At 44.8% G+C, this 26426-nt stretch overlaps 1 protein-coding gene and 1 long non-coding RNA gene across 5 annotated transcripts in view; one reads left to right on the forward strand and one right to left on the reverse strand.

Moving 5' to 3' along the window:
• The window catches only part of PSD3 (pleckstrin and Sec7 domain containing 3), a 112775-nt gene that overhangs the window by 85361 nt on the left and 988 nt on the right, over nt 1–26426 (reverse strand). The window contains exons 2-3 of one of the 3 annotated variants that reach the window (XM_032096846.1): nt 15022–15130; nt 1058–2126 (exon numbers count right to left, since the gene is read on the reverse strand). In XM_032096846.1, coding sequence (XP_031952737.1) covers nt 1058–2126; nt 15022–15130 — 1178 coding nt within the window. Of the gene's footprint in view, nt 1–1057; nt 2127–5838; nt 5885–14599; nt 15389–26426 lie in introns of those variants that run through there. The other 2 variants (XM_032096845.1, XM_032096847.1) reach the window with 2 other exon arrangements.
• Nucleotides 5196–26426, forward strand: LOC116438172. 2 transcript variants are annotated; one of them, XR_004237618.1, is made up of 2 exons: nt 5196–5362; nt 6340–26426. It is a non-coding gene; the product is annotated as an uncharacterized LOC116438172 (long non-coding RNA). The 2 variants fall into 2 exon arrangements; XR_004237617.1 differs by having other exon boundaries at nt 9941–26426.

The following is a 26426-nucleotide window of genomic DNA, read 5'->3' on the forward strand; positions in this document are numbered from 1 at the left end:
CCCCTGAAGGATAATTTGCTAGCTCTGCAGTCCTAGGACTGAGGTCTTCAGAAAAAAGCTGAAGGAAATCACTTCAAAATGAAAAGGGAAGCAAGTGCAATTATAAATATGGAGCTTGAAGAACCAGACTTGAAAGGAGAAGACTCAGCCTGCTTGCTGATGCACAGGGAAAGGTATAGCATTCCCCTGCCGCGAGTTTTCTTCTCTTTTCTGCACCAAATACTGTGGGGCTCCTCACCATGCCAGAGGTTAGGGTAGCCAGCCCAAGTAATCCCATGCACTAGCCAAAGCAAAACTCCACAGATCCAGAGGCACAGAGGCAGGAGAGCCTCCCTTGGAGAGATCCTGTTGTCTCAGCAGCGAACACCTCTCCAGGTCAGAGTGGGCATGGTTTGCTCAGAATGCCCTAGTAGAACCCTTTGCTTTGTCAGAAATGTGTATCAGAAAAGAAAAGCAAGCAAATCAGGATGCAAAGCAGCACGCCATTCTGCCAATATGTATTGCTAAAATTATATAAACACAGATGATAGATAGATAAGATAGATAGATACTATAGAAAGCACATCACAGCATATCACAGCATTTATCCTCTTATGATCTACAAGGCCCTGGATAAAATGTCTTTATTATCTGACCCTTCAGAGGTTCTCACACTGTTCTTGCACAAATTCTGTCTGAAAACAGAAAATCTGTTCAGGTGCATATGGCCAGGCCTGCATGCCAACTGTATTTAATTACACATGTCCAGATCCCAACTACACCTGCAACAGATGCTTCATCACACAGACACTACTGTGAAACAGCAAGACTTCTGATATTTACGTTTCAAAACCTGAGATGGACTGCAAACTTCAGTAAGATGGTGTGGAGTGGCTTCAGTACCAACTTCAGGCACTAGCCAACCACCAGCTACAAACCACTACTGTTGACACCCCACCACAGGCAGCAGACAAATATTTGCTGTTTCTCATTAGCTCCTAAGGACGTAGGCACAAGCCACATGCCTAGACAAGAGAAACCCTACCTGACCCCTTCTCCCCACTTAGCACCATCTCACCTGGCCTGGCCTCTTGCAAGCACAGCCATCTCCTCCTCACCACAGTTCTTCCTGTCCTTCACAGAAACTTCATCCTTCCCACTTTCATCGAGCACTGCCAGAGGAGTGGCTCCAGAGGCAGAGGGTCCCAGCCTTGGGTCCTCACAGACCTCACTCCACGCACTGTCTGGCGAGGAAAGCAAGCCTGGGGAGACCATTGGCGACACAGGGTGGCTGGATGTTTTGAGGAATGCCTTCCTCTCCACAGACCCAGAGTCCAGCAGTGAGTGCTTCCTTCTTCTCTGCTCCTCGGCTTTATGCAGCCATAAAATCTCCACACCTTGAAATTCTACATGTTTACTCACAGCTGCCTCTTTAGCAAGCCTCCTCTCAGGACCTGTTTGCATTTTGCCTTGACTGTACTCTGAAAACTCCTCAAAACGTGTCCCCCTTTCCATTCTGCTGACTGCTTCCAGGTTTGTTGCAGATGGTCTGTGACAGCTTGGTTCCTGAGCTGTGTGGACCTCCTCTGCTTTATTACTTATGGCTTGCGAGGACTCGGACTGCTTTTCTCCAGCCCATATTGAAGCCAGATCTTTCTCTATGATCAAATGCTTTTTTTCCTCAGCTGTTCGTTCAGATGGAAGGAGCATGTCTGAGAGTTTTTCTTGGCCTGCTGGAACTGGTTCTCTGGCTGCCTGCACATTTTGGCTGCCAGTAACGCTCTTTTTTTCCATTTGCGTCTCTGAATCTTGAGAAGTATTTGCTCTCTCTTTCACCTTTGTTGCTTCTAGCCGTCGAGAGATTTTCATAATCTCTGGCAGATTACCCGCAGGTTGCAAACCTTCTTCTGGGGTGTGAAGCTGCACTGCCCCTGCATCAGGCCTCAAATTATCTGCAGGAGCTGCACACTGAGGAATGGGCCTGATGCAGTGGTGACTGTCCCGTCTTTCTGGACTGCATGTTACAGGCTCCGCCTGGTACGTCAATGGAGCCGTTGGCGCTTGTCTGCTTGACTCTACAGTGCCATACTCTGGAAATTCATTGATGATGGTATGAGGAGGCAAACTGCTGCTTCCACGGCCACTACCTGCAAAGAAAAAAGAAAGAGACCCTGGATTTAGCTACCACACGCACAAAGGAAAAAGCCTGACCTCCCTCCTCAGCCCACTCCTAACAGAGTAACAACGCTCTCCCCTGCAGGGAAAATACTGTTCAGTTTAACTCACTTCTGCACGCTCTCACACTGGAGTTATCCAGAGCTGGTCCTTTTACACAGAAGTTTTTGGGCAGTCCTACTTTGGGAGTGTGGCCTACAGAGGAAGGAATGCCAGAAATGTCTGCTACACTTCAGGAAAGGTCCCAGCGGCCCACGAACAGTCGGAGGCCACAGGGCAGGCGCACAGGCCTAAGAAAGCAGAGATTCGTATGTCTGACATCCATTTGCAGCATGCACCACACATGATGGTTTTACTTTAAAAAGACACCACACATGATGCTTTTACGTTTTTAAGTAATTTGCACTTGTAAAGGTGAAACACTGGGAAGATAATCAGCCACAACCCTGATGTTCTACAGCCTTGACAAAGCTAATTAGCTAAATTACAAAGCAATTAATGAGCAATTCAACTCTCTGCCAGCACTACCCTCTTCCTTTAACAACTCAGGTAGCTGAAGGTCATGTTGCAGTGATGGACGCATACCAAGCAATTCACATTTTCTACTCCACCAAATACATTCCTGCAGAAAAACCTTGCTACCCCTCCCTTCCTTGTGCTGCTTTTCCAACTGATGTAAACAAAGCAGGAGCAAAAATGGATGATCCCATTTTCCAAGCACCAAGCACCCAGTGGCTCCCATTGTTGTGAGGTAACAGAGAACCATCTGTCTGGAGGGACCTCAGGGATCACATAATGACAGATAATTGGCCACCTTATATCACAGCCCGAGGAGAAACTGAGCTTTTGGGGGGAAAAAAACCCCAAAACAACAACAAAATAACCAACCATCAACAGTTGCATTTGTCCCACTCGTTTGGAAAAAAAAACTGGCCTGGAGTATAAAAGTGTTTTAAATCAAACTGCAGGATGGCCAGACCCAAACACCTACTCTGAAAAGCACCAGAAGTGACAGCTCTGAAACCAGACACCAGACACCAACTTGCATTTGGGTGGTTTGGTCCCAAGGTGTGTCTCTAGGTGCTACATTGCAAACTGATACCCACCTCTGCTCCAAGCAGGCTGGCCACAAGTCTGTTTCTGAGGCAGAAGCCATGTAGCTGCGGTTAATGATAGGCTGAGTTCAAGGCGAAAGAGGATAATCTAACACAAGTTCAGAACTGCATTAATGTGGCTACCTATATGCAAGTGGCTTGTTAAGGTAAGCCGAAGCTCACACCTGCCAATGTATCCCAGTATACCTAGCCACAGGGGAAATATCGCACACTGGGTGTGGTGTAGGATCAAACTGACAGTCTTGGACCCTGCCAAGCCTCAGAATCTTCTCCAGTAGTATCTCCAAACGTTTCTATGCCATTGACTTAATTACTATATAGCAAAAAATTCAGCTTCATCCAGACAACTTGGCTGCTGTTGAGGACAGTGACTGGACAAAGCAGGGAACATTTCTCTGCTGCAAGGTCTGAGCAAGCTGTAAGAAGCAAGGATGCCCTATCCACAATTGCATCACCAGCCCATCTTCATGGCAGGATTTCCAACATACAGGTGTGGGGGCACCCACAGTGCTTTTCCTAAGTGTCTAAAGCAGCAGACAAACAGTCCCCTTTGCACACAACTCAGCCACACAGTGCTTGGGTGCATCTCAAGCCCACACTTTTCATGGCACAGGCACTAGGTTGCTACTGGGGGACACTTCGGCCAGGACAGACTCACATATGACTGTGATGCTCTGTGGTTACAGCGTCCCTACACCTGCACCAGAACAACCCCAACCAAGCAACCCCAAGCTGCTTTCTCATCCTACAACCTTGGTCTGCTCTAGTGTAGAAGCTTTAGCGCTTGCTGCTCTCTCAGCATGGTCTAGAGGTGGGATTTCTTAGGAGAGGACTGATAGGGAGACTACAGATGCTAACATAAACCCTTCTGGGTGGACACATCCATCCACAGAAAAGCTCAGTGTGTGCGCTCAGCACTATGGGACACTGCTCGGCCAGGCCACTGCCTGAGCCACACTCTCTGGCTGCCCTGCCTGAAGAAAAGCAATACATAGTGCCCCAAGAGCTGGGACCCCCGTGCCTCACTCACATCCCGCCTTGTTGGAAGGAAGCCTGGAGCGTTGGCCCCCAGCCTCCTGTGGGGCTGGGAGGCAGCCAATGTGCTCCGGAGGCCAAGCCCTAACAAGGCACCGCATACAGACTCTGCCAAGGGGCCAGGCTTGTCTCTGCTAATTGCTATCTTAGCTTCTGAACCAACATGAGGGAAACAGAGGGGGCCTTATTTCTCGTGGTGAATGCTAAATGCACTGCTGCGCATCCCCATCTGCCACCGACAGCCACTGATGACGACAGAAATAAATTCTGAGTGAGTTTCTGATTTACTTCTCCTCCTGAACTTCATCCCAAGCAAACTTTACCCTCTGGCAAGCGCATTGGGCTCCAGAAGAGGTACACATACAGAGCACATATCTGCACATGCAGGCACAGAGAGATGTCCAAGGGGAGGGAGAGTGCTAACAGGTACTCCCCTCTGCTACACCTGCAAGCTGTGTTCCATCTGGGCAAGAGAGTAGCACTATCACAGCAGAAATGTAAGGCCTTTTCTACAGTGAGATGTCAGCAGCTGTGCTCAGGACGGACTGCTGCTGTTGCTGCCGCCGTATGCTAGCGTAAGTCAGTGGGATTCTTCCCTCATCCAGGAATAATGCCTAATTCTCTGTCTGATTGAAAAAAAATTCATATATGGCACCAAAGCAGTGTTCTGTTGCCATTATGTTAGGTACCACCATGCACATGACTGCCAAGGTCTCTATTTCGTGAGGTAAACCACAACCAACACTCACCCCCCCCCCCCCCGCCCTTCCCCCCCCCAAAATTGCAAAGCCTTTCCCTTTGCTCAGAGAGCTATTTCAGGTACAAGAGCTTAGGGGAGCTTGAGCTCTTTAAGGGAAACTCCTCCCTTATTCCCATCCACCACCACAGCATCATGTCTTGCTGCAGCTACTGGCATATCCTGTCCAACCCCATCCCCCAATATGACTGCATTACAAACCAGGCTAGAAAGACAACAAAATTTAAGGACTGCACTGAAGATGCGCAGGGAAAAAAAATACCCATCACCAAACAAACAAAGAAAGGACACACACTTTCAGGTAACACAAATTTCTACTTTGCATTGAAGGTGGCTTCTTTCAACAATTAAAAAAAAAAAAAAGAAAGAAAGAAAGAAAGAAAGAAAGAAAGAAAGGAAAGAAATGGATAAGGAAAAAGCTAAAATAGAAAGGGGGTGAGTGACTAGAAAACTGAGACTGGGCAAATATAGCCTAACAGCATTTGGCAGCCTTTCTGATGACTAGACGTTGAAAGAATTAATGACTTAAATCAGGCATAGATATGATATTTCATAGGTAAATAACCATTCCATGTCAAGCAAGCTTGTCTACAGCATAATAAAAGGAAATTCTAGGAAGCAAAACACAAGTTAAAAGCATAGACAGACATTTTGTTTACAGGTACATTTTACAAAAGAATGGTGTGAGTGTCTCTCTCTATACAGTATATATATATATATATATATAATCTAGCTCGAGAAATTAGATATATTTGCTTGAACAGTCTCCTTACTCACAGAGGTTACTGTAGCTCCAGCAGTTACCCATTGGTCAAAGAAATAAAATGCACAGATCATCAGTTTATCTATAGCGATACCAGCTAATTCAATTGCTGCTGTTCCAGTCAACTGGAATCAAAATAGTTTCAAATTTCCTGGCAGCTGCTGCCCTGCACTGCACACAATGATGTAAATGGATGCTTTCTGAGTATTATGAAACTGATGGGGGAACTGCAGTCTCATTCAGTCTATCGCAGGAGCTAAGGAGTCCACCTTGGCAGCTTGCAGGGGGAAAAAAAAATTTCCTCCAGCAAGGCTGCCTGACGGCATGCCAGGGATACGTCTGTGCTTAGCAGCCGTTTTTGTAACTGCATCCGTAAGGGGAGAATCGGGCAGAATGGCGATGCTGAGAGTCATGTGCTGGTTTCGGAGCACAGGATGCTTTATGGCATTTCAGCATTAGTGAGCTGGAAGCGTTCTCTAAGCAGCCCAGTCATCCTGCATTTTATTTCTCCATAGCTCCTTGCGCCGATCGCAAGTAGCACATGGGTGAGCTTGCATGTAGCATTGTATCAGTTACGCTTGCCTGGTATTTCTTGCCACTATTTGTAAAAAGCAAATTAGGCCAAGTAAAAAACAATGCATGCATTAAGATGAAACAAATCTCTAGGTGACGGAGTTTAATGAATAAATCACAGGATTTACGGTATTGTATCACTGCAGCCTGCCAGAGAGGAGGGTTACATATATCTCCCTGTCCTGCACTGCATCATGTTAAAACTTCTACGGTCACTAAAACTATTCCAATTGATAAAGCAGCCTGCTCCTGCAGAGATGGAGCGGCCGTCCCCTATGAAAGGGGAGGGATGCTGCACAGCCTCTGGCAGCCTTGTGCAGCAGCCCTTTTTCCAAGTGATGTCATTCTCCATGCTGCGATAGGTCCTGCCTGGCCAGCACAGCCAAAGCCAGGGGATTAACATAATGCAAACATGGGGCTTTTGTAACTGGACTGCAAACATCCACACCGGACTGGGTGAAGGATTTTCTGCAGCTTGCAGACACTCCAGGCTTTTGGGCAATTTGCTTGCTCCAAAAAAGAGAAGCGGAGCCAGGTCTTCATCCCGTCTAATGTTACAGTGGCATTATGTAAAAACAACAAGTTGGTGGAAATGGGGAAGCTGAGTGAAAGGGAGAGGGAAGCAGAAGGAAGAGGGTGGGGAGAGTTGCCTAGAAATAAGTGAAATGCCTCTGTGACTTAGCAAACACGCAGGGAAGGTAGAGGGTAACAGAGGTAAAGCAGGGCCCATGCAGAAAAACTGACTGTGTTGGCTGAGATCCCTCAGCCCAAAAACAGAAAACCAGAGGGAGTCCCTGCTGTGGTCACTGGGAGGTTTGGCACAGAGCCCAACAGCATGCACAGGCAGCATGCTCTTTGCAGTCACCATGCTTGAACAGCCAGACAGTGGTGTGACAGCCAGTGGCTCAGGGTTACTCAGAAATTAAACTAATTGGTTCTGTGCAAAAAATAATTCCCCTGCAAGCATCCAGGAGCAGTGTGGTGCTCAGGAAATCGTACACCCACAGCTTGCTGCACACTGGAAGAGATTCTCAAAAATGTGCTGCTCACCACTCTTCTTGCATAGTTCCCCAAATTCTGGGAGTTTGGAGCTACCAGAGGCTGTGCTAGATGAACCTTCAGTCTGCCATAGGACAGCCATGCCAATGCTAGGTAAATCTGTCATGAATCTCTCTGCTAGCCAAGTCCCAGCACTGGAGTTTGGTAGTAATGTGATGCCCGAGTTGTCACTGGTTTGGAAAACAGTGAGAAAAGCTGCTAGGGTAGGACTGTACATCCTGTGCATTTGGAGAACAACGACCATTTAGAAAATATATAAAATACATGGGTCACTTTGTGCCTCTCTGAGTGTGTGGATTTTTTTTACAGCTGCACAAGTTCTAACCCTATTCCTGCTTTATGCAAGCAATGCTGTGATTCGGTTGCATATTTTTCCCCACAGATTTTAACTAATTCCCAGTGGTAAACAGGCTTTGGGACCACTTGCATAACCTCAACTACCCTGAATTAAGTGTCCTTCAGAGAGCCCTGTACCTTTGCCCTGGTTGCAAGAAGGATGGCACCTTGCTGCAGTCACTCACAGGCCTACAGCAAGCTCAAAACAGGACAAAGTCCAAAACTAACATGCAGCACGTGCTGAGAGGATTTAGAGTGAGGGATTATCCACTACAAATTGCTGTATGGGCCACAGATGGTCAGTGAGATAGCTCAGTCCCAGGAGTCATTACCCTGGAAAGCAAAATGGTAGAGTGGAACAGCTGCTAGCATGAGCAGGAACAGGAGGGAATACAAAGGGAGTATCTAGACTCCTTATCCTGACGTAAAAGTGCAAGTGGGTCTTAGAATATTTAATGCACTTTTCTTCTTCAAAGTCCCACACTCTGGAATGACATGGCTATGAGAATCTCAAGGTTTGGTTGAAGACTAATGTTTGGAAACGTCTTAAACCCAAAATGTAAACAACAGATTCAGAAAGAATCCGAAATTTTCTGGTTTTCTGCTGCTGTGATTTATAAAGAAAGCAGCTAAACAGGTGATTTCCTAAGTGTAGACACACAAAGTGATTAGCAAGAATTACTTTAAAAGCTCCATAAGAGCCTTCACTTGAACAACAAACTTCTGAAGCGGTGACAACTCACAGCTGCTTTGACAGTTTCAGCATCTACAAAGACTTTATAGTCTCTAAATTCACTTGTAATTAATGTTATATATTTAAAACACTGTATTTTTAAAGAATCCTCCCAAAACCCTTGGAAAGTTGCTTTGAGCAAACAAAAATGGCTTAAAAAATCCCTTACTCCTAAGCACAGATCTCAGAAACTCTGGATTTTTGTAGATCCAGAAGCTAGGCACACCTGCAGAAAAGGATGTCTTTTGCTACATTTCAGGGATTGGGACCAATTAATCAAGCTAAGAGTAGGCTTGCTAGGCAATTCTTAAAGCACCCTAGGAGATGGATATCAAGTTATACGTCCAGCTAAAACAAAAATAGGACACAGAAGGACATGTGTGTCTCCCAGCTCCAAGTATTTGTTGCTAAAGGTGCAGCTGGACATTGCATAGTAATTTTTCAGCAGGCTCTCGCAGCAAATGAGACTCCCTTCCTCAGGAAGCTGGATAGAGTTAAATAAACAACGCAGGGATCTAAGGCAGAAGGTACTTGTTAAAGCAGTGAACTGTGAACAGGAAAAATACGTGCGTGCTGTACTCTGTGTTACACTTTTTCAGTTCAATACCAGGCCAGAACTGCATCTACCCACAGAATTTTATTAAAATGCCTTCTCTGTGTGCATTATCAGCAGCCAGGTAAACATGCATGATTTCCTTCAGAAAACTTCAGAAATGAAGCAAGGCTACAGTACAACAGAGGGTTTGTGTTGATGTGCTGCAGATCTCACCAGATGATGGGGCTGGGGGAGGGGAGGGGAGAGCGGAGCGGAGGCAGTGGTGACAGGTAAAAATGCAGCTGTGCCCCACTTGTACCTGCCTACAGCCAGCCAAGTCAGCTGGCTGAGCCTCTCCCATTGTGCCCACTGATCTAGATGCCCCATTTTCTGTCTGCCTGATGGAAGGGGATGGCCTGACTGCCTCCAGGAAAGTGTTGCTGAGTCCTGCCAGCTTCAGCCGAATTCAGCCTGTGTCACATGTCCTCAGAGCATCTGATGTGGCCAGACACTGATGGACTGCCAGCATCAGCAGGTCCCCAAATATTTGTGTGCTCACGTCAGCATGGCTCTCAGCTTCAGCAAACAGCCCACACAAGGGAGGCAATTACTGCCTTAACTCTGGCATTTCCTAACTTCTGAGTGCTTAATTCTGCGCCTTTAAAAAACAATAAACAAACAGCCCATGTTTTAATTTTGTACTAAACCCTTGGCCTTCAAACAACTCTGTTGTTTAGCAAGTTGAGGATGTGGTAATCTCCTCCCTACAGCTGTAGGTTATGACAACTTGAACTATCCAGCTTTCAAGTGCAGGTCACAAGGCATACAATTTCCTCCTGTGGAGCAAGGGACTTACCATAATGCCTTGTGCCTCCTTTAGTTTTCATCTCCCCTCGACTGGAAACCCAGACATCCATCACACCACACCTGACAGCTCCAGAGCATGCCTCTGCTTCTCCCAGCCCCAGGAAGTGGGACTCAGAACTTCAAGGGAGACAGCAAGACAGCTCCACCTCATGCAGCCAAGATGCAGAGCACAATGGAACCTGTCCTCCTGCACCAGCATTTATTTTTCCACATGCACAATTCTCTTCAGACAGCACTGTAAGAGCTTGCTGCTCTTCAGAGCATCCAAAATGATCTGGTTTACTCCATGTTGGAGTGAAAGAGGAGCATTCAGCATGGCCAGTGAACATGTTGGTGCCAAAGAGGTAATCGCTTCCTACAGCGCACAAACTCAACTGGAAAAATACCTTCTAATACAGCACCTCAGGAGACGTAAATTTTAGAAGTTAATCTTTTTGCATCATTGCCAATCAGCAATGCCAAACATCAGAGGTATTTATGAGAAAACTATTGATTACACACTATGATTTAAAAACTCCTGCAGGTCTTCTGCATGTCAGAAAACGCAGTGGGACACTAGAAACAACAAGAAGCTGATAAAGTCAAGTATGCACAACAGGATGATGGAATTTTAGCTACAGGGGAGAGGGGTGCCACAGCTCTGAGCTTTCTGTATTCCAGCCTTGTGTGTGTTCCTGGTAAATGTTGCAGGACATATGATGTGCCAATCCTTCACCGTAATTAAGCAAAATCTATGTGAAAATCAGGCAGTCCTCCAAACCTCAGAAAATGCAGTTTTGCACCTTTTAAGGAAAGCAGAACTGCAGAGGAAGATACCAGACCAGGGAACCCAGACTTTCAGGATTGCCTGGAGATGGAAAGAGCAAGAGATGAAAACATGGCAAAGGGTGGTGCCTCAAAATGGAAAGGAATGGAGTTGGAGCACTGGGCAAGAGTACAGTCAGCAGTCTGGGCTACCATGAGAACAATGTAATGAGTGCCTTTGGCCTAAGGGCAGTTCATACAGCGAGGATCAGGAAGGTGACACTTCCATGCAATGCAATGCAAAGAGGATGCAGCAGAGCTGGACATGCATGCCTCGAAGTAACAGAGCAAACAAGTGAAGCAGATTAAGGACAACCTACTATATCAGTGATGCTCACTTTACACAAAGACACTGGGATAACTTTCTTAAAACTGTTTAAATCAGCAGCAAAGGACCCTGAAAAGGCTTTACTTTTACAAAATAGCAGCCATTGTGTTCCTTCTTTGCTATTGAAACAAGCTCTAGAAATTGTAAAGCAAAAGCAATCATTTCTATGATTGAGGTTCAGGAAGGGGTATGTTGCACGGGTCAAAGTATGTGTTTGATATTCTTTCACGTGTCAGATCCGGCATTGTTTGACCCCTTGCAGAGGTGATTCAGCACACACCGCCAGGAGAAAATAAGCCTTTTTTTTTTTTTTTTAGAATTGTTCTTTTGGCAATATTTTGGGGGTTTTATTACTCAGTTTTTGCTGGCTTGAGCTTGCTAAGCACACAGATGAGCACAAGAACTAGCATGAGACAATCCGTGGCAGTGTGTGTCTGGGACCATCTCTTTTGGCAGAAGCAAGCTGTTAAATGAGCTCAGTTGCCTCATGACACCTCACTGAACACAAAACAGCAAGTGACAGGCTTTCCAAAAAGCTATTTGTTTCACCAGGAATTCAAAACCAAGCTTCCTCCAGCAGCTGTTGGGAAAGACCAGATTTGCATAGCAACACAGGCAGTATTTGTACAGGGCCTTTTTGTGAAGGATGAGATTAAACCTCTAGTACACAGGAGGGATGAAAGCTTTCTCCTCTCAGAAGCATCAGAAAAAAGACGGTTTATTAATCTTAAGAAGCTATTTTCTTCCTAACAACGGTCTTGGATTTATATTCTCACATAACAGGAATTATGGGGTATTTGGCCTTCGTGTTTACTTAAGGAATTATTTTGTAGTATCCCCCATTTTTTCCCCCAAGGAATCACTTTTAAGACTAAGTCATGTGGCCGTGACTTTTTTTTTCTTTTTGGTATTTAAATGTATTAACAGCAAAGTCATAAAAATCAGGCCTGTAGCACAGCCAAGCCTAAAGAAAAGTCTGCTCAATAGAGATCACTGTTTCCACGGCTGTTTCCAGAGGAGGAATGTATGTTTCCACATACAACAAGCGCCCTTTGAGTGAGTCTGAGAAGAGGTCTTGTCCTATCCAGCTAAATTCAGTTTCTAAAAAACATTTTCTTTTGCTTGAAGGCAGAAGGCTGGGGTTTCGCCAACGAAGGTGGCCAGGCTGTGCAGGGGCACATGGACGCGTGTGGTGCATCCTCCCCACTCCCACAGTGGGACGGGTCTACAGGGACATGTGTGATCCCAAACCGTCCCACAACACAAGGGTCCCAGGGGCTTGGACTACTCCTGCTCAGACTAATGCATCCAGGGCAGGAGAATGGGGAATGGACAAGAGAGGAGAGGAGCCAGACAAGAGGCATCAAGCATTAAAGACAAGAGCACATTAGGGTATCAGTGATCACAAATATCCCACATAAAATCAGACTGAAGACAGCAAAGGAGAGAAAATGCCTTACATGTGACAGCTTTATTAGCATTTGAGTATCATTGATGAAACACCTCTTCTAAAGCCATCTAACTTTTTATTTTCCCCCCTCTCATGTGAAAATGCCCAGCAACTTCAACCTGGAAGGTAAAAATCAGCATGGGAGCTTATTAACAAAGGCTGCCACCTCCCACCTGGGTAAACAGAAGTGTTTGCCACAGTGGCCCCCAATTATTGTTCCTTCTTTGTGAATTGGCTGGTCTGATTCAAGTGTACTCAATCATGAAATGTATACCCTCAGCAGCATCAGCAGGGCTGCAGTAACATGGCTGTGGCCGAAAGGGAAAGGATAAAGCAGAAGGCAGTAGTAATTAAGCCGTTCAGCAGCTTACATGCTAGGTTCTGTTTCTGAGGCCAGCCACAGCGCAGGTCAACTGCTCTAGGTTAGATAAACTAAAGTTCAGCCTAACTGCCCGCAGTGACGAGTTGTTCCCTGGATCAAGTTTAAACACCAGCATTTCTCCTGGCCCTGCCCCTGTCACTCATTTGTTTGAAATATTTCATATTTTGACCCCTAAAAAACATGTCTTCTTTCTTTTAAAGGAAACTTCAGAAAGTAGCATGTTTATTTGGATTTTTGGTGGTGTTTTCTCCCTTCCCATCTAACACAGAGAAGGACAGAGAGACTTTCAAGCATAGCTGCTTCCCCCAAAAGCACGTCATTACATATTTGACATATATCAAATCAAAAAAGCCCAGATTTGGTGCACAAAGCCCTGGGTTTGTACTACTGTCCCCTCACTCACCCTGTCCTCATTCATCTCTGGTTAATAAGCAGTTAAAACCTGCTCGCTTGAAGAAAAAACTAGAAGGGGCAGAACCACTCTCATTTATTCACAGTGGTCAAACAACTTGGAGGAGAAGGAGGAGGAGGAGGATGCATTTATCTGTGACAGCATGAGGCCAGTCTAGGTAGGCACAATGTCACCCAGTTTTCGGGTACAATTCACAAATGTTACATGTTAACCACTGTTAAATATTCACAAACCTGCCTGTGAGGGTCCCTTGAAATCATTCCCATTTTGCTAATTGTTAGCCCCCAGTGGTAGTTTCTCATTAATAAAGGAAAAGGAGGAGATTCAGAAACCAGGCAAGAAGAAGATCCAGAAACAAGGCAAGAAACAGCACAGGGACAATACAGAGAATTAGGCACATAAGGCAATATATCTGGCTTAATCTTTGCCACCCTGTATTTTAGGGCTCAGTAGTTGGCTCAGAATACCCGTTATATTTGATAATTGTTTTGGCTGGTAATAACAACAGATTCACTTGGATTTAATAGACACAGCATACTTTATTTAATACCAATCTCTGGATTTGTACCAATGCCTGCTGACAGTGCTCTCACATTGTGTCTTTCCAAGCAAGAAATGAGGTCACACAACTCATGTAATAATCTGATATACATTTTGTGGCAATTTGGAAAAGTTTTTAAAATTCCTAAATGAAGACCTTCTGGTTTTGGTTTTTTGGGGGTTTTTCTTCCCTTTATGGAAATTTGGATTTTTTCTACTTTTTAATTAGGATTTCCCAAATGGAAGACCAAACTTCATAAAATCCAGGAAGAAACTGTTTACACACTCTCCAAACTCCAGTTCTGCTTCTTTCTTCTTTTTTTATTATTAGTATTCTTTTTTTCCTTTTCTTACTGAAGTGGAGGAGCCTACACAGTTTGTTTCTGAACAAAGTACTGCCCTTTTCTGGCAAGAAGGGAGTCTTCTTTTAATTAAGTGACATTCCAGAAAGTTTGCAATTAGAAAGGATCAAGGTACAAAGAGAACACCCTGAGGAAATGCTTTTGCAAAGAGGGCAGGGCTTGTTGATAATTTTGATGAGGCAAGAGGAATAGTTAAAATAACTACATTTATTTTCTTCTAAAATTAGGCTCTGAAAAGGTAGAAAATGCCCTCTATTTACTAGAAGACAACAGGAACAAGACAGATCCTTAGGCATAACATTAGATATTACACGTGGACTTGTGTAATTACTGACTACAGAGGGCAGAGCAGTTCAGGTACCACCTCAAGTATCTAAATTAAAATCTCACCTACCTCTAGCTGTAGAAAGAGCAGCATGCAGATCATGAAGAGCATTTCTGGAAGGACCTCCAGGCAGAAATGGCCATGTTTCAGCACGTACAATTGCAGAACTCATGGCTGAAACAACTCCACTGCAGAGAAGTGCAGGGACTCCTTCCACCAGTGTCTCTCCAGCATATGAGTCCCTGCTGTCACATGATGGTGGCCCACATGAACCAGAAAGAAAGGTGGGAGTATAAGACAAGGGACCACTGTCATTTTCTGGGGCCAAACCAGCAGGATCCTTTGATCTGGTACTTGCAAAGAGCAGCATAGCACAGTGAGCTAGCCTTTACGGGGTCATTAAGGGAGCAAGCAGCTTCTCCAAAACTTTCCTGAGTGGCTTAAGAGATTTATTTTTTTTTTTGCACACAATTCTAATAAATAGCACTTACCCGTTCCTGAAGGCTTCTCTTCTTCCAAGCCAAATAAGAATTCATATTTGGCCTTGGCAACATTCTGGGCATGAGCCGATACGTCATCATCCCGCACAAGCGCTTCTGCCTGTAGAGTCAAAATAAACAAAGCTTATCTACCTTTTAGTGAAAAAACAGCAGAAGGAACATGAAATCCCTTCAAGTGCACTGTCAGGTAGCATTTTAAAGTATTCATTTCAGTCTGTCACCACCAAGATCATTCAGAGAAGACATGGGCCAACTCAGAGCACCTTTGAAGAGCTCACCTCTCTGTCGTTGAACTCAAGCATTTCAGTATTGAGTAGAAATGTTAGAGCACTCAACCACTCACTTCTTTAGCCAGCTTACCCACTAAAAGGCCAGCGGCACTGGGCAACTATCTCAATAATACCAGTTAGGGTTAAAAATATCAAGGGAATAGTATCAGAAATAGCAAATTTGAGTATGATGTATGTCATAAAACTGGGACCCATGGGAAAACCATAAACGGGACAGGCTGTTTATTTGAAAACAGAGTGGGGTAGAGAAAGTGAGGAGCAAGGACTACAACAATGATCAAAAAAGGGAAGAAAGACAAAGTATGCAAACATGTGGGAGTACTGTCTAAGGGTCCCTGTTGGGCAGCCCATGCATGACCACCACTGTGTATGTCAGGATAAGAGCCCAGCTTGGTTTTACAACCATACCACACAAGTCAAACCTGCTTATCTGGCCAGGAGGCAGGGAGTGGACACAGGGTGGTGAGCCCAGTTATCAGGGGAACACCCGGAAGGGTGGATGGACAGATGGAATGAGCAATCCATTCTACTCAGGCCTGGTGCCACCAGCACCTCCCCACTGCTCCCTTCTTGTAAGAAATAGTTTGACAGAGTAAAGGTCCAGTTTCTCAGAAGAGAGAAAGGCTACAGGATTGAGATCAAAATACTTTTCTGAACAGGTAGGGACAAAACAAATCTCTAAGATAAAGTGCACACCAGCAATAAACTGTAGTGCAAAAACTGTCTAGAGTCAGCATTAAGCTTCTTCCCAGCTGGGCAAGACGGAGCCCGTAATTCTTCTGTTTGAAGTGACAGTTAAATAACTCACTAACTCCATAAATTCTTCAGTAAACTTTATATTCATATGAGGCAGTCAATTGTTGTGGCATAGCAAGTCATGGCATGGTTCACATTGGTGAAAGCATTAGCTTACAAAAACACTCTTAAAAAAAAAAGTCAAATGGAACATTCTGCCCCCCAGGACAACAATAACTTTTATGCATTTCTATCAAATACCTTAGGATAAGCATCAGCTACAAACAGAAATTCAAAGTACAAGGGACACATAATTCACAGGAACACAAAGTCACGGCTCTTTAATCAGAGATAGATGGAATCATAAATCCATACATTCCTCCTAGGCCATCTGTCCAACAACTACATTTTCTTCCAATAGCATATTGACAAATAGCTATCTTGCCCCATGTCCTAGAACAGTTTTGCTCCAGGTGTTCTTGCCTTTTACACCCATTTCTTCTCCTACTTATCTGCACTGTGCCAGTTCTGCAAGACTTAGTCCAACACCACTCTGCCCTAAGCAGACAGAAGATCTTACACAGGAGGCTTGGACTGATTTATTTACCATTCACTAGTCCAACTACTCAGCACTAGGGCTTCCAGTACTTTGATGGATGTGCTAACACCAGCCTACTAAATCCTTTAGGAAAAATGTGATGGAACAGATAAAGGGCTTTCTAGCACAAAGATGACTATCACAACCGTGACAAAATGAGCTTGGAAGAAATCTCCATGTCTGTCCTGCCTTTACAGGGATTCACTGGCAGGGAGGCAGGAAGGGTTAGAAAAGGAATAGCTGGAGCCAGAGCACAGAGGAGAAGGCTCTTTGTCTGCAACAGCTTAGACAGGAGTAGCTTACGGAGCCAGACAAAAATTCAGCCTACTCAGACGGATGTGAAGGGATGGGACAGCTAACAACCAGCTGGTGCCAAATCCCAGTGACAGATAAATGAAATGGAAAATAAAATTAACAGAACAGTCCAGTTCCTGAGCAGTCAGGAATTTCTGATCTATGCCCCTCTGGGACACAGCTTATCCATCCCTCAGCCTTGCTCTTTGAGATTTCACAGACATCTGCTGCACTGAGCTTCCCTGCCAGCAAACACATGTTCCAAGGATCTCTATTTGCCTGTACCTTATTGTAAAGCAATGAAGAAGATTCCAGTTCACAGCACCCTCTGCATCATCCAATAACAGGCACAAATAAATTGTTAAATTAATGGGGTTTCAGTGTATAGAGCATCATTTATCAGAGTTAGGTGCCTAAGCAGAGGCTGCAAGATCTTAGTCTTTGCACCTGAAAGGGGCAACTTGATTTTCAGAAGTGCTCAACACTGCTGATGAGAGTTACAGATACTGGCTTGTGTATGGGAACAGCTGTATTTAACATCTATTTAGGTTGTCAGAGCAGTAAAAGGATGTGTAAAGAAAGTCCAGATCCAGGCTTAAGGGTAAGGTTGTCATATTTCATCCAAACAATAAATATTTAAAAAGAATGCAAGAGCAGGAAAGAATGAGGATGCTCTGAGGTCAGAGCTAGTTTTTAAGACTATTGCTTTACCAATGTCCAAATCAAGAGACCACATGGGCTCTCCTTTCCTTCTTTTGATCTACCACTCACCTAAGCCTTGCAGAAGTCAACATGCCCCGACACCAGCAGGCCAGAAATGGGCTGGACAAACATTCATGGTGCTTTCAAGTTGCATTAGCAAAGATTAAATACAAGCAAGATTGAAAGGGATATAAAATTCCTGTTTAAGCCTTCTCTCTCAGCTCAAGGACAAAGAAATCTGCATCCAGGTCAGCTCATTTCATAATTGCTTCCCTCAGAGGGCTTTAACCACCACCTATGATGCATCTCGTCTTTGTCACTGCTGGAGAAGGTGATGCTTACAGCACCAATCCCCTTAAATCAGCTCAGCTGTACATACATTTCTCATGAGCCATATACATATTATCTTTCAGTCCAGTGATGCTCTGGGCAGAGAGGCACCAAGCTCCTACCCATTTGTGCATCACTCTTGCAGTGCCTTCTGCCTGTTTGAACATGTTTGATCAAGCCTACTTCTCTAGCTCATAGCTCTTGGTCAGGAGTTAGGAGGGCTGCATTTGTCTCTCAGTGAATTTTAGATAACATTTATGAGGCTGCATTAGTTTGGAGGTGGTAGTCCTCACCCCTCAGACCTCCTGCCAACACACTGGACTAGTTTCTGTTGACCTCACACAAGGCACCGGTATGGGTCCACAGAGGTCCCACCTTGCTGGCCTTCTGTTTCACGCTTAGGATAAGCCCGTGGTGCTCATGGTGGTTTCAGGCCAGCACAGGAAGCGAAGCTGCTGAATCCCTGTCTCACCACTGAACTGAACAGCAGCAGGATGCTAAGACCACAGGGCTCCTGCTACTCCAGCAGGAGCTGCCAAGGACAGATAAGTCAGCCCAGCAAGAAGCACACACACTGCCTCTGCTCTGCTGTCTGGATGTGCAAATGGAGCAGCGGGTCAGTATCTGCAAGGAGAAACTGTGCCCACAATTCAGCCTTGAGAGGTGTCTTTAGGCAGGCACTGGGTTGATGAGAGCTGGGTGCTGCACAGTTTCTCTCTCTGGATGAATTTCATGTCTACTCACAAGCTCCCCTCAAACTGTCGTCCAAAAATCCCAGTGGTTTTTAGTGAGTCATAGAAAGCTGAAGGAAATGCTTCTCCTTTCTCCACAGAAGAAAAGTACCAAAGCATCCTCTTTTGACTTGCACCAAGGTTCTGGTTGGGACCTTTTTTTGGGACAAAGTGTTTTTGTCTTTGGGCCTTTTTTTTTCCTTTTCATACCTACATGTAAGAGAGCTTTAACTGAAGGATATCAAACTCTTGCTATCTCACCACCATTTTCAGCTGAGTTGACAGGAGAGCTGGTCTCCATCTCAGTGGAATGGGATAACATTGTCCACAGCGGCTATGACAAGAAATGTCTGAGCACAAAGAACCAGTATGAACCCATGCCTCCTGAAGCATTCACACTTAAGGTCATACGTTTTCTTTGAAAATGTCTAATAAGAAGGAAGTACTCAAAGGAGCAGATAATTAAATGGCAAATTTCAGTCTGGAGTTTTTCAGACTCCCTGAGAGGACAGATGCTGTTAAGACAGACTGACTCCTTTCAGAAGACCTGGGAAAACAGTACTTGAGACAAAGCAGAACAGGATGGGTTCTCAAGCATGAGTCTTCAGGGAGTAAGAGTCAGCCAAAATTCTGGACAGCAAGAGACCACTCATGCTAAGGGCAAACATCAGCAGGAAGGGACCTAAGGACCATTCACAAAGAATTGTTAGCTGGGACAGAGAGGTCAAAGCGTCCTTAGGCATGTCTCCACAGCTAAGCCGTACCATGAGGAAGCCTCAGTTTTACATGCTTTTGCATGTGCACAGCTCTGTTTTCCAGAGCTGACTGCCTTCCCCCTCAGCCATACCACCACTGGATGTCAGCTTCCTGACAGCAGGCAACAACCCCCGCACGCTGGCAGCGCCTTTTGGAGGTTTCATTGAGGCTACTGGAGAAACACTGCACTATTGCAAGAAAGCAGAAAAAAGTCTTTAAGAACGCCTGTAAATCACAGTCTACTACGGAGAACTTCACAGCCACATCTGGATCATTTCTAATCCCAGGCTGTGCTTGTTCCATTCTCATTGCTTCACCAACATCTCTAGCAGCAAAAACCACAATTGCCTGTCAGCAGCTTATCATATACCCCTATACAGTGAGTTTATGCTCTTAGCAGGAATGATGGATAGAAGGTTCCCGCAGATTTTAAAACCTTCTCCAGCAAGTTGCAATGTCATGGACAAGTCTTTACAGAATCCTGCATTGAGAGTCGTGCCTCTACTGTCACACCATCCCTGCGTGGCCATGAGCTTAGCAACCTTCACTGCTTTTGGCAGATCATACCAATTGTTCTGAAAAGACTCTGCCTGCTGAGCTTGCCTTAAATCACTTTCTTAAGTAACAGGATTAAATGCAGAAAGCTGGCATTAAAATAAATTTGCTAACTGGTGAAATCCAGTGGACCGACATCACAAGGAGAGTGCAGGTGCCCACAGTAAGACCACTAGCAAGAGCTGTAGTCTTTAATTCCATGTGACCTCATACATCCTATTTGTGTTTTCCTCATACCTCCCCACACTTACGTTTGCAATTCTTGAATTAAAGCATTAGTAAAATAGATTAAAATTCATAAGAACAGGAGCTTTGCATGGCTAAATCTCAGCTGGAGCTGCTAAAACTAAATGCTAGCCAAGGTTTTGAAAGAGAGGAAATCTCAGCCTGGGTTTTAAACTAATTCCTAACTATCAGGAGTTGCAGGGAGATGTATAGAAAGCCAGAGGTGGTGAGGAAAGAAAGGGCTTGTGTGAGACCACGGCCTATAGCTATTTTCCAGCAGAGAAGTCTGGATTTTAGAGAGGGATAACAAAGTCATGTAAGACTTTTCAGCTACAAGAAGGAGGCAAGTAAGAGATTGGCAGAGGTACTTGCAGTGATAAGGGGTCTGGATAAGGCAAAGAACAATCAGTTATTCAGCACCTCTTTTTTTAATGCAACAGCCAGAGGACAACAGAAGAAGGTACTGGAGTCAGCATCACACCAAAGGGGACATGGTTCCTCGTACAATTTGTATTCAAAACCACCAACCTCCTTGCAAAGCAATGTCACAGAAACCAAAATACTGAGGGACATGACGAGGAGGGTGAACAAGCTCAAGGGATACAAATCCCCAACAACATAGAAATCACACCCTTCTCATGAATCTCTAAGCTGAACTCTTCCGGGGCATCTGCCGACCTTCATGACCACACACATGCTCCCAGGCTAAAGCAACCTTGAATCCAAACCAGTGCAGTGAGTCACTATTACCTGCTCACCAGGCTTCAGCATGGCCCTGGACTGGACAGACCTCAGGCAGTACCATCCAGCCAGCTCCTCTTGAGTCCTCACCGAAACATACCCCACAGCCTACCCCACGGATTCACCAAAAGGCACCAGGGCACTGCTGGTTCCCCATGCCATTATTCCCAGCACTACAGGATTTGTTTACTATGAGCAGCCTCACAACAAGCAGTCAGGCTGGAGAGAGCAAAACTGACAGGGTGCAGATACTATCAAAGCTGCTCTCCAGCTCAAAGGCAGACTTCACAGAAGTTCAGTGTCTAAAGAGAGGCTCAGTTCACAAATGAAGCAAAAGAGTTGCTGCTTAGAAAAAAAACCTGTCACTGGAAACAGTGACAAAAAACCTCAAATTAATGCCTTAGCAGCAGTATCAAGCAGTTGCAGGTAAAATTTGTTTCCAGTCTGGTCACCTTGCTTTATTTAGACCTGCACTTGAGTTTTTCTCCCCTTAAAGAAATGCTTGCTTTGTTGTTTGGTTGAAGTTGTTAGGACGCAGTCAGCTGTTATATAGAATTAAATGTTTTTTATTATGCAAAGGCTGACGCTGTCTGAGCTGTAACTGCATGGCTGTGAACAGCATATTAATTCAAAGTCTGTATGACTATACTTTACCATTAAAGGTCACTCAGCATCTTGTATTTGCCAAGTCAATGATTTTTGATGCATGCTCTATGGACCTTTGGATGTCTGTGCATTATTTCTAAGGTATGTGTAAGAACCAAAACAAACCCTCTGAGAAGAAGGCTTTAGCTCACTGCTTGAACCACTGCGTTCTTAGACATAACACACAGAGATAACGAAAAACACTCAAAACTTTTATAAAGCCACAGTGCAAGTATTCTTCCCGAGTGATGTCAAAGAGCATTGGGGCAGGAGTGTAATTTAAGAAAAACTGTGCAAATACAGCATCTTTTATCCAGAGAATTCAATGATGCATGTAGTAGACATCTTGCATTTACTGGTTTTGTTCAATCTGTTCCAGTATATTTAGCAAACTGACAGACTGCTTCTCTTCAGTAGGTAATGTGCTTCCATTGTCTTTAGGCATCTCAGATGGCAGAACAATGCTTAGACAGGCTACAGCTCTGCTCTACATGGATTTCTGCTCCATGGAAGCTAACATTTGAATATACCTAAATGCCTCATGAGCCTACCAGAGGTTAGTTCTGTATCTTTAAGCAACTAAATTCTTTCCAAAACTCCAGCCAACATCTGCTGTTCCTTGAAAATTTACAGAGGGCATCCTTACATCCTACAGCCTTTAGCTGCACATTCTTTATGTCCAGCTAAATATATACTGCTTTTAGGGATGGAAGGACAGGGTACTGGGACAGCTCATCCTCAGTTTTCAAATCAATATTATAAACATAGTTTAAGATAGTGTCCCAAAGTGATTAAAATATTGCATTTGTGAATGCTAAAAAAAACAAAACAAAAAAGCAAACCAACAAACAAAAAAACACCCCACACCCAACCATTAGACTATTCTACTACACAAGAGCCACTGGAAGAATTTACATTTGCAAAGTTGTAAAAACCTGGATTTTCTCCGTGGAAGTGCAAACTGCAGAACTACAACACAGCAACAGAGTATGCAAAAAGGAGTATGTATCTACCTCTTAGACATAGCTTATTGATTCTGCATGGTTATTTCATATGACGTATTTAAATTAATTTTACAGCTTTTACCTCAGCATTTTTTTCTGAGCCTTAACTAGATTTAACAGAGTTTTTTGGAACAGAAATTTGACTGAAGTTTGATCTGAGCCATCTTATCTCTGGCACAATTGAGGCACAATTGTGATTCACAACTGAAGTGAGAAAACACATCAACAAATTTTTCCTGATGTGCACGTACTGGGGGACTGAAAACACAGTTGCAAGACCACTCGCTTGCTAAGAAAGTGCACCTTAAGGACTGCAGCATCCTCGGGCAGCTATGGCCCCCGTGAACAGTCAGGAGCCAACAGGAAGTTTCAGCTGCGGCAGGAAGGCAGAAGACATCAAAGATGTTACATCCCCCACAAGCAGCACAACACAGGCCAGCTGGCACTCGTGTCCCACTGGTGAGGAAGTTAATACCTCTTCTCTTTTCCTCATTATGTCACAGCAAGTCCACAGACAAGACAGCTGATGACAACCAGAACTTGCTGGTACTACAATTTGTTTTCTCTTGAGAAAAGGGCTTCCCTGGCAAGCATTCTTCTGTTAGCACTGACATGCAGACATATCCCAGGCCTAAGTGCATCTTGCCATCACACTTGGCATTCATTCAACCTGGGAGATGCAGTTATTACTCAAATGACACTTCCCATTTGAAAACTGTTGTAAAAAAATAATGAGTACACTTTGGAGGTAAGCCACCTCTTCCACTGTGCCATTTCATGCCAAGAAGAGAAAGCAAGCCCCATTCATCGCTTCTGCAAAAAAGGGAGGCTTGTATTATGTAATCTGTACCATTTAGGTTGTTTTCTTACTGCTCCTAAACTACTGCATCAGTTTCAAGACGAGGGCCTCTTTTCAATCACAGAAATATAGAATATGCTGAGTTGGAAGGGACCCATCATGATCATCAAGTCCAGCTCCTGGTCCTGTGCAAGACAGTCTGCTCACCAGGCAGCATAAAGTTGCTGCAGCTATGACATGATGTTCTCAGCAAGCGTGACAGTGACCTGTGCACTTCTGCCCTGGCAGGCCAGCCTCAGAAGCCAGCTCCAGCCTGGTTTCCTTTGGCTTAGTCCAATAGTTGCAACACTGAAAACCTTTTCATGCAGTTAGCAAAGGGAGCCACAGCAAATGCCACACAGTTCCCACAGCCAGCACTGGTGGCTGAAGTACTCAGTGGAGGTGGAAATGCAGTGCTCACGCTCTGATGGACAGCTTGATCCCTGACGGACAGCCTGATCCGGTGCCCAAACAGGTTTTTTTACTTACAGCATCCAGGAAGTACAGTCAATTCAGAAGCCATTCAAGCTTCAAGGGCTAGATAATACCCGAGCTCCTCTGACTCCTGATTCAACCCCATAGCAACCAAGCCCGCACCCAGAGGGCTAGCTCTCACCCCACCCTGCTTTTAAGCACCATCCACAACCTGCCTTGCTCATCTCTGTAATGTAGAGAATAAATGTTTGGATGCATTAGCATCACAGGAGTCTTTGGTCTCAAACAGGAGCTGGCAAAACAGCAAGAAACATATCAGAGCAAGAAGGAGCTGCACTCAGAGAAAGTACCTGGAAACATACTGCAGAAGGATACTTCAAACAGTGCCATTCCTGGGAGGAGTGGAACACTTATATCCCGAATGAAAGTGTCAGGCAGACACTTTGAGCTGGTCTCAAACAGCTTTTTCATCTGACAGAAGAAAATTATTTCTAACACACACACACATCCCCCCGCCTCCCGATTCCATATCACTGTAAACAGAAAAATAAGGACTGGAAATAGTCTCTGTGATCATAGGGTTTGGAGGGCATGAATCCATTTAGAAAGATATTCAAAAGTTTAAGACACAAACTGCACAAGACCTAAATTTATTCATCTGCAGACCCACTTTGCTGTATGGTGACTGTCCAGAGAAGCTCCCTATCACACATCCCCCTTCTTAGCCAACCTTCCAGAGGGAAGGATCCACACACAATTTTACAATCCACCAGGATGCAATGAACCACCCAGGTCCAGGTCACAGAGCAGGTCTGGGTGGGATGGGCAGATCATGAAATCCCTGCTCCACCAGAAGCCAGCTCTCCATCACGGACCATTTGCAAGGAAATGTCCCTTCAAGGACAGGGGGTGGCACATGACCCTGCTGAGCCCAGGGACTTTTCTTCCACCTTTTCTGGGTGAGCTCAGCAATACTCAAACCAAACAACTCTAACGGCTGCTGCATCCTGGGGATCCTCAGCACTTGCAACGCAGAGCTGATCTGAAGCAGGATACTCTGGATGGTGACTGACTGCCCCAATCTTTGAGTTTTGGCAGCAGTTCACAGGTTTGCCCAGCCTCAGCTGAAGCACAGCAGCTTGGCAGATGGCTCCCCAGTACCCTGGGGACTCATCCACCTAATCTTACTCTGCAGACACTACCCCCTCCCTCCCTTTCTTGGGCTCCCTTCACTAGGCCACTACATTGTGCTACCTCTAAATTATCTTTAAATCAGCACCCAGCAGTACCCCAGCCTCCTGCTCTCTCTTAAGACCCCTGCAAGCAAACAAAGCTTCTCCAAAGAGAAACAGATGCCTCAGAGAAACACATGCCTGAGAAAAATCACTCCAGCTCCCAGGTCTGCCACCTGTCTCTTCATGAAGCAGGAATTGTTTCAAGCAATCAGCTATTGTGCACGCGCAAAGACAGTTTATCAGCCACGGCCAAAGCACCCTTACTTTGCACTGGTGCCCTTGTGTGGTGTACAACTTGGGCTGCCTCAATGCTGAATCTTCCAGAACTCGCCTTAGAACACACACCCGTGTAGACAAGTGCCTCCAGAGATGTTCTGTGGCACTCCCACAGAGAGCCTGCTTCTTCAGCCCACAGGAATCAAACCTCTAATCTTATATCAAAGCTGCAAAATCAATTGCCAGACTTCCCTGGTGTGATGGGCAAGAATAGAAAGGACCATGTTGGTGTGGAGGCAGAGAGGGGAAGTACTCTGAAAAACATTCATGTCCTTCAGCTATGCAACTTGACAACAGTAAAGAAAGATTTGCTGAAAAAAAAAGCCGCTAGCATGTTCATTAGGATCCTCAATGCTCTTTTCCTTCTCACTTTGATGGCACAGAGATCAAATTGAAAACTGGAAATACTAAACAGTAAATCAAACAGTCCGCTTAAGCATGAATAGCACAACAGAACTACTTTCACACAGGTCAGTTGTGCCAGGATTTTCTGTGTGGATTAAGAAGTCCGGATTTTTTTTGTTGTTTCAAGTTTTGAAAACACCAGCATGTACGTTTCTTGGAATTTCTTTTAACATCACCACTACCACAAAGGATGTTCTTACACTCCCCAATGAACCAAGGCTGCAATTGAATGGGAGCATTTGCACAGGGTCTCCTACACGGTTAAGCTCACCTCTCTCCCATCAAAAGCATGCCCCAAAACTCTGTCTGTGTAAATCAACAGAGCTAGGACAGATTCACTGAGAGCGTTAAACTGGTAACGTCTGCTGAAACACATCAACTAAGGACATGACTGATGAAAAAGCATTTGGAGTAGAAAGGGGCTTCTTTCTACTAGCTAAATGAGAAAGGCTTGGATGACTCTCAGCAGTCTACTACAATTGCTTCAAACACTGGGTGTGCAACCTCCAGTTTCATTACAAATACTGCATTTTACTTTCTCTCTGTGTTAATGACACTATGCACAGACAGAATTAAAGTGTGACTGAAGCTACAAAACTAA

The sequence above is a fragment of the Corvus moneduloides genome, chromosome Z, assembly GCF_009650955.1.
Source record: "Corvus moneduloides isolate bCorMon1 chromosome Z, bCorMon1.pri, whole genome shotgun sequence".
NCBI lineage: Eukaryota > Metazoa > Chordata > Aves > Passeriformes > Corvidae > Corvus > Corvus moneduloides.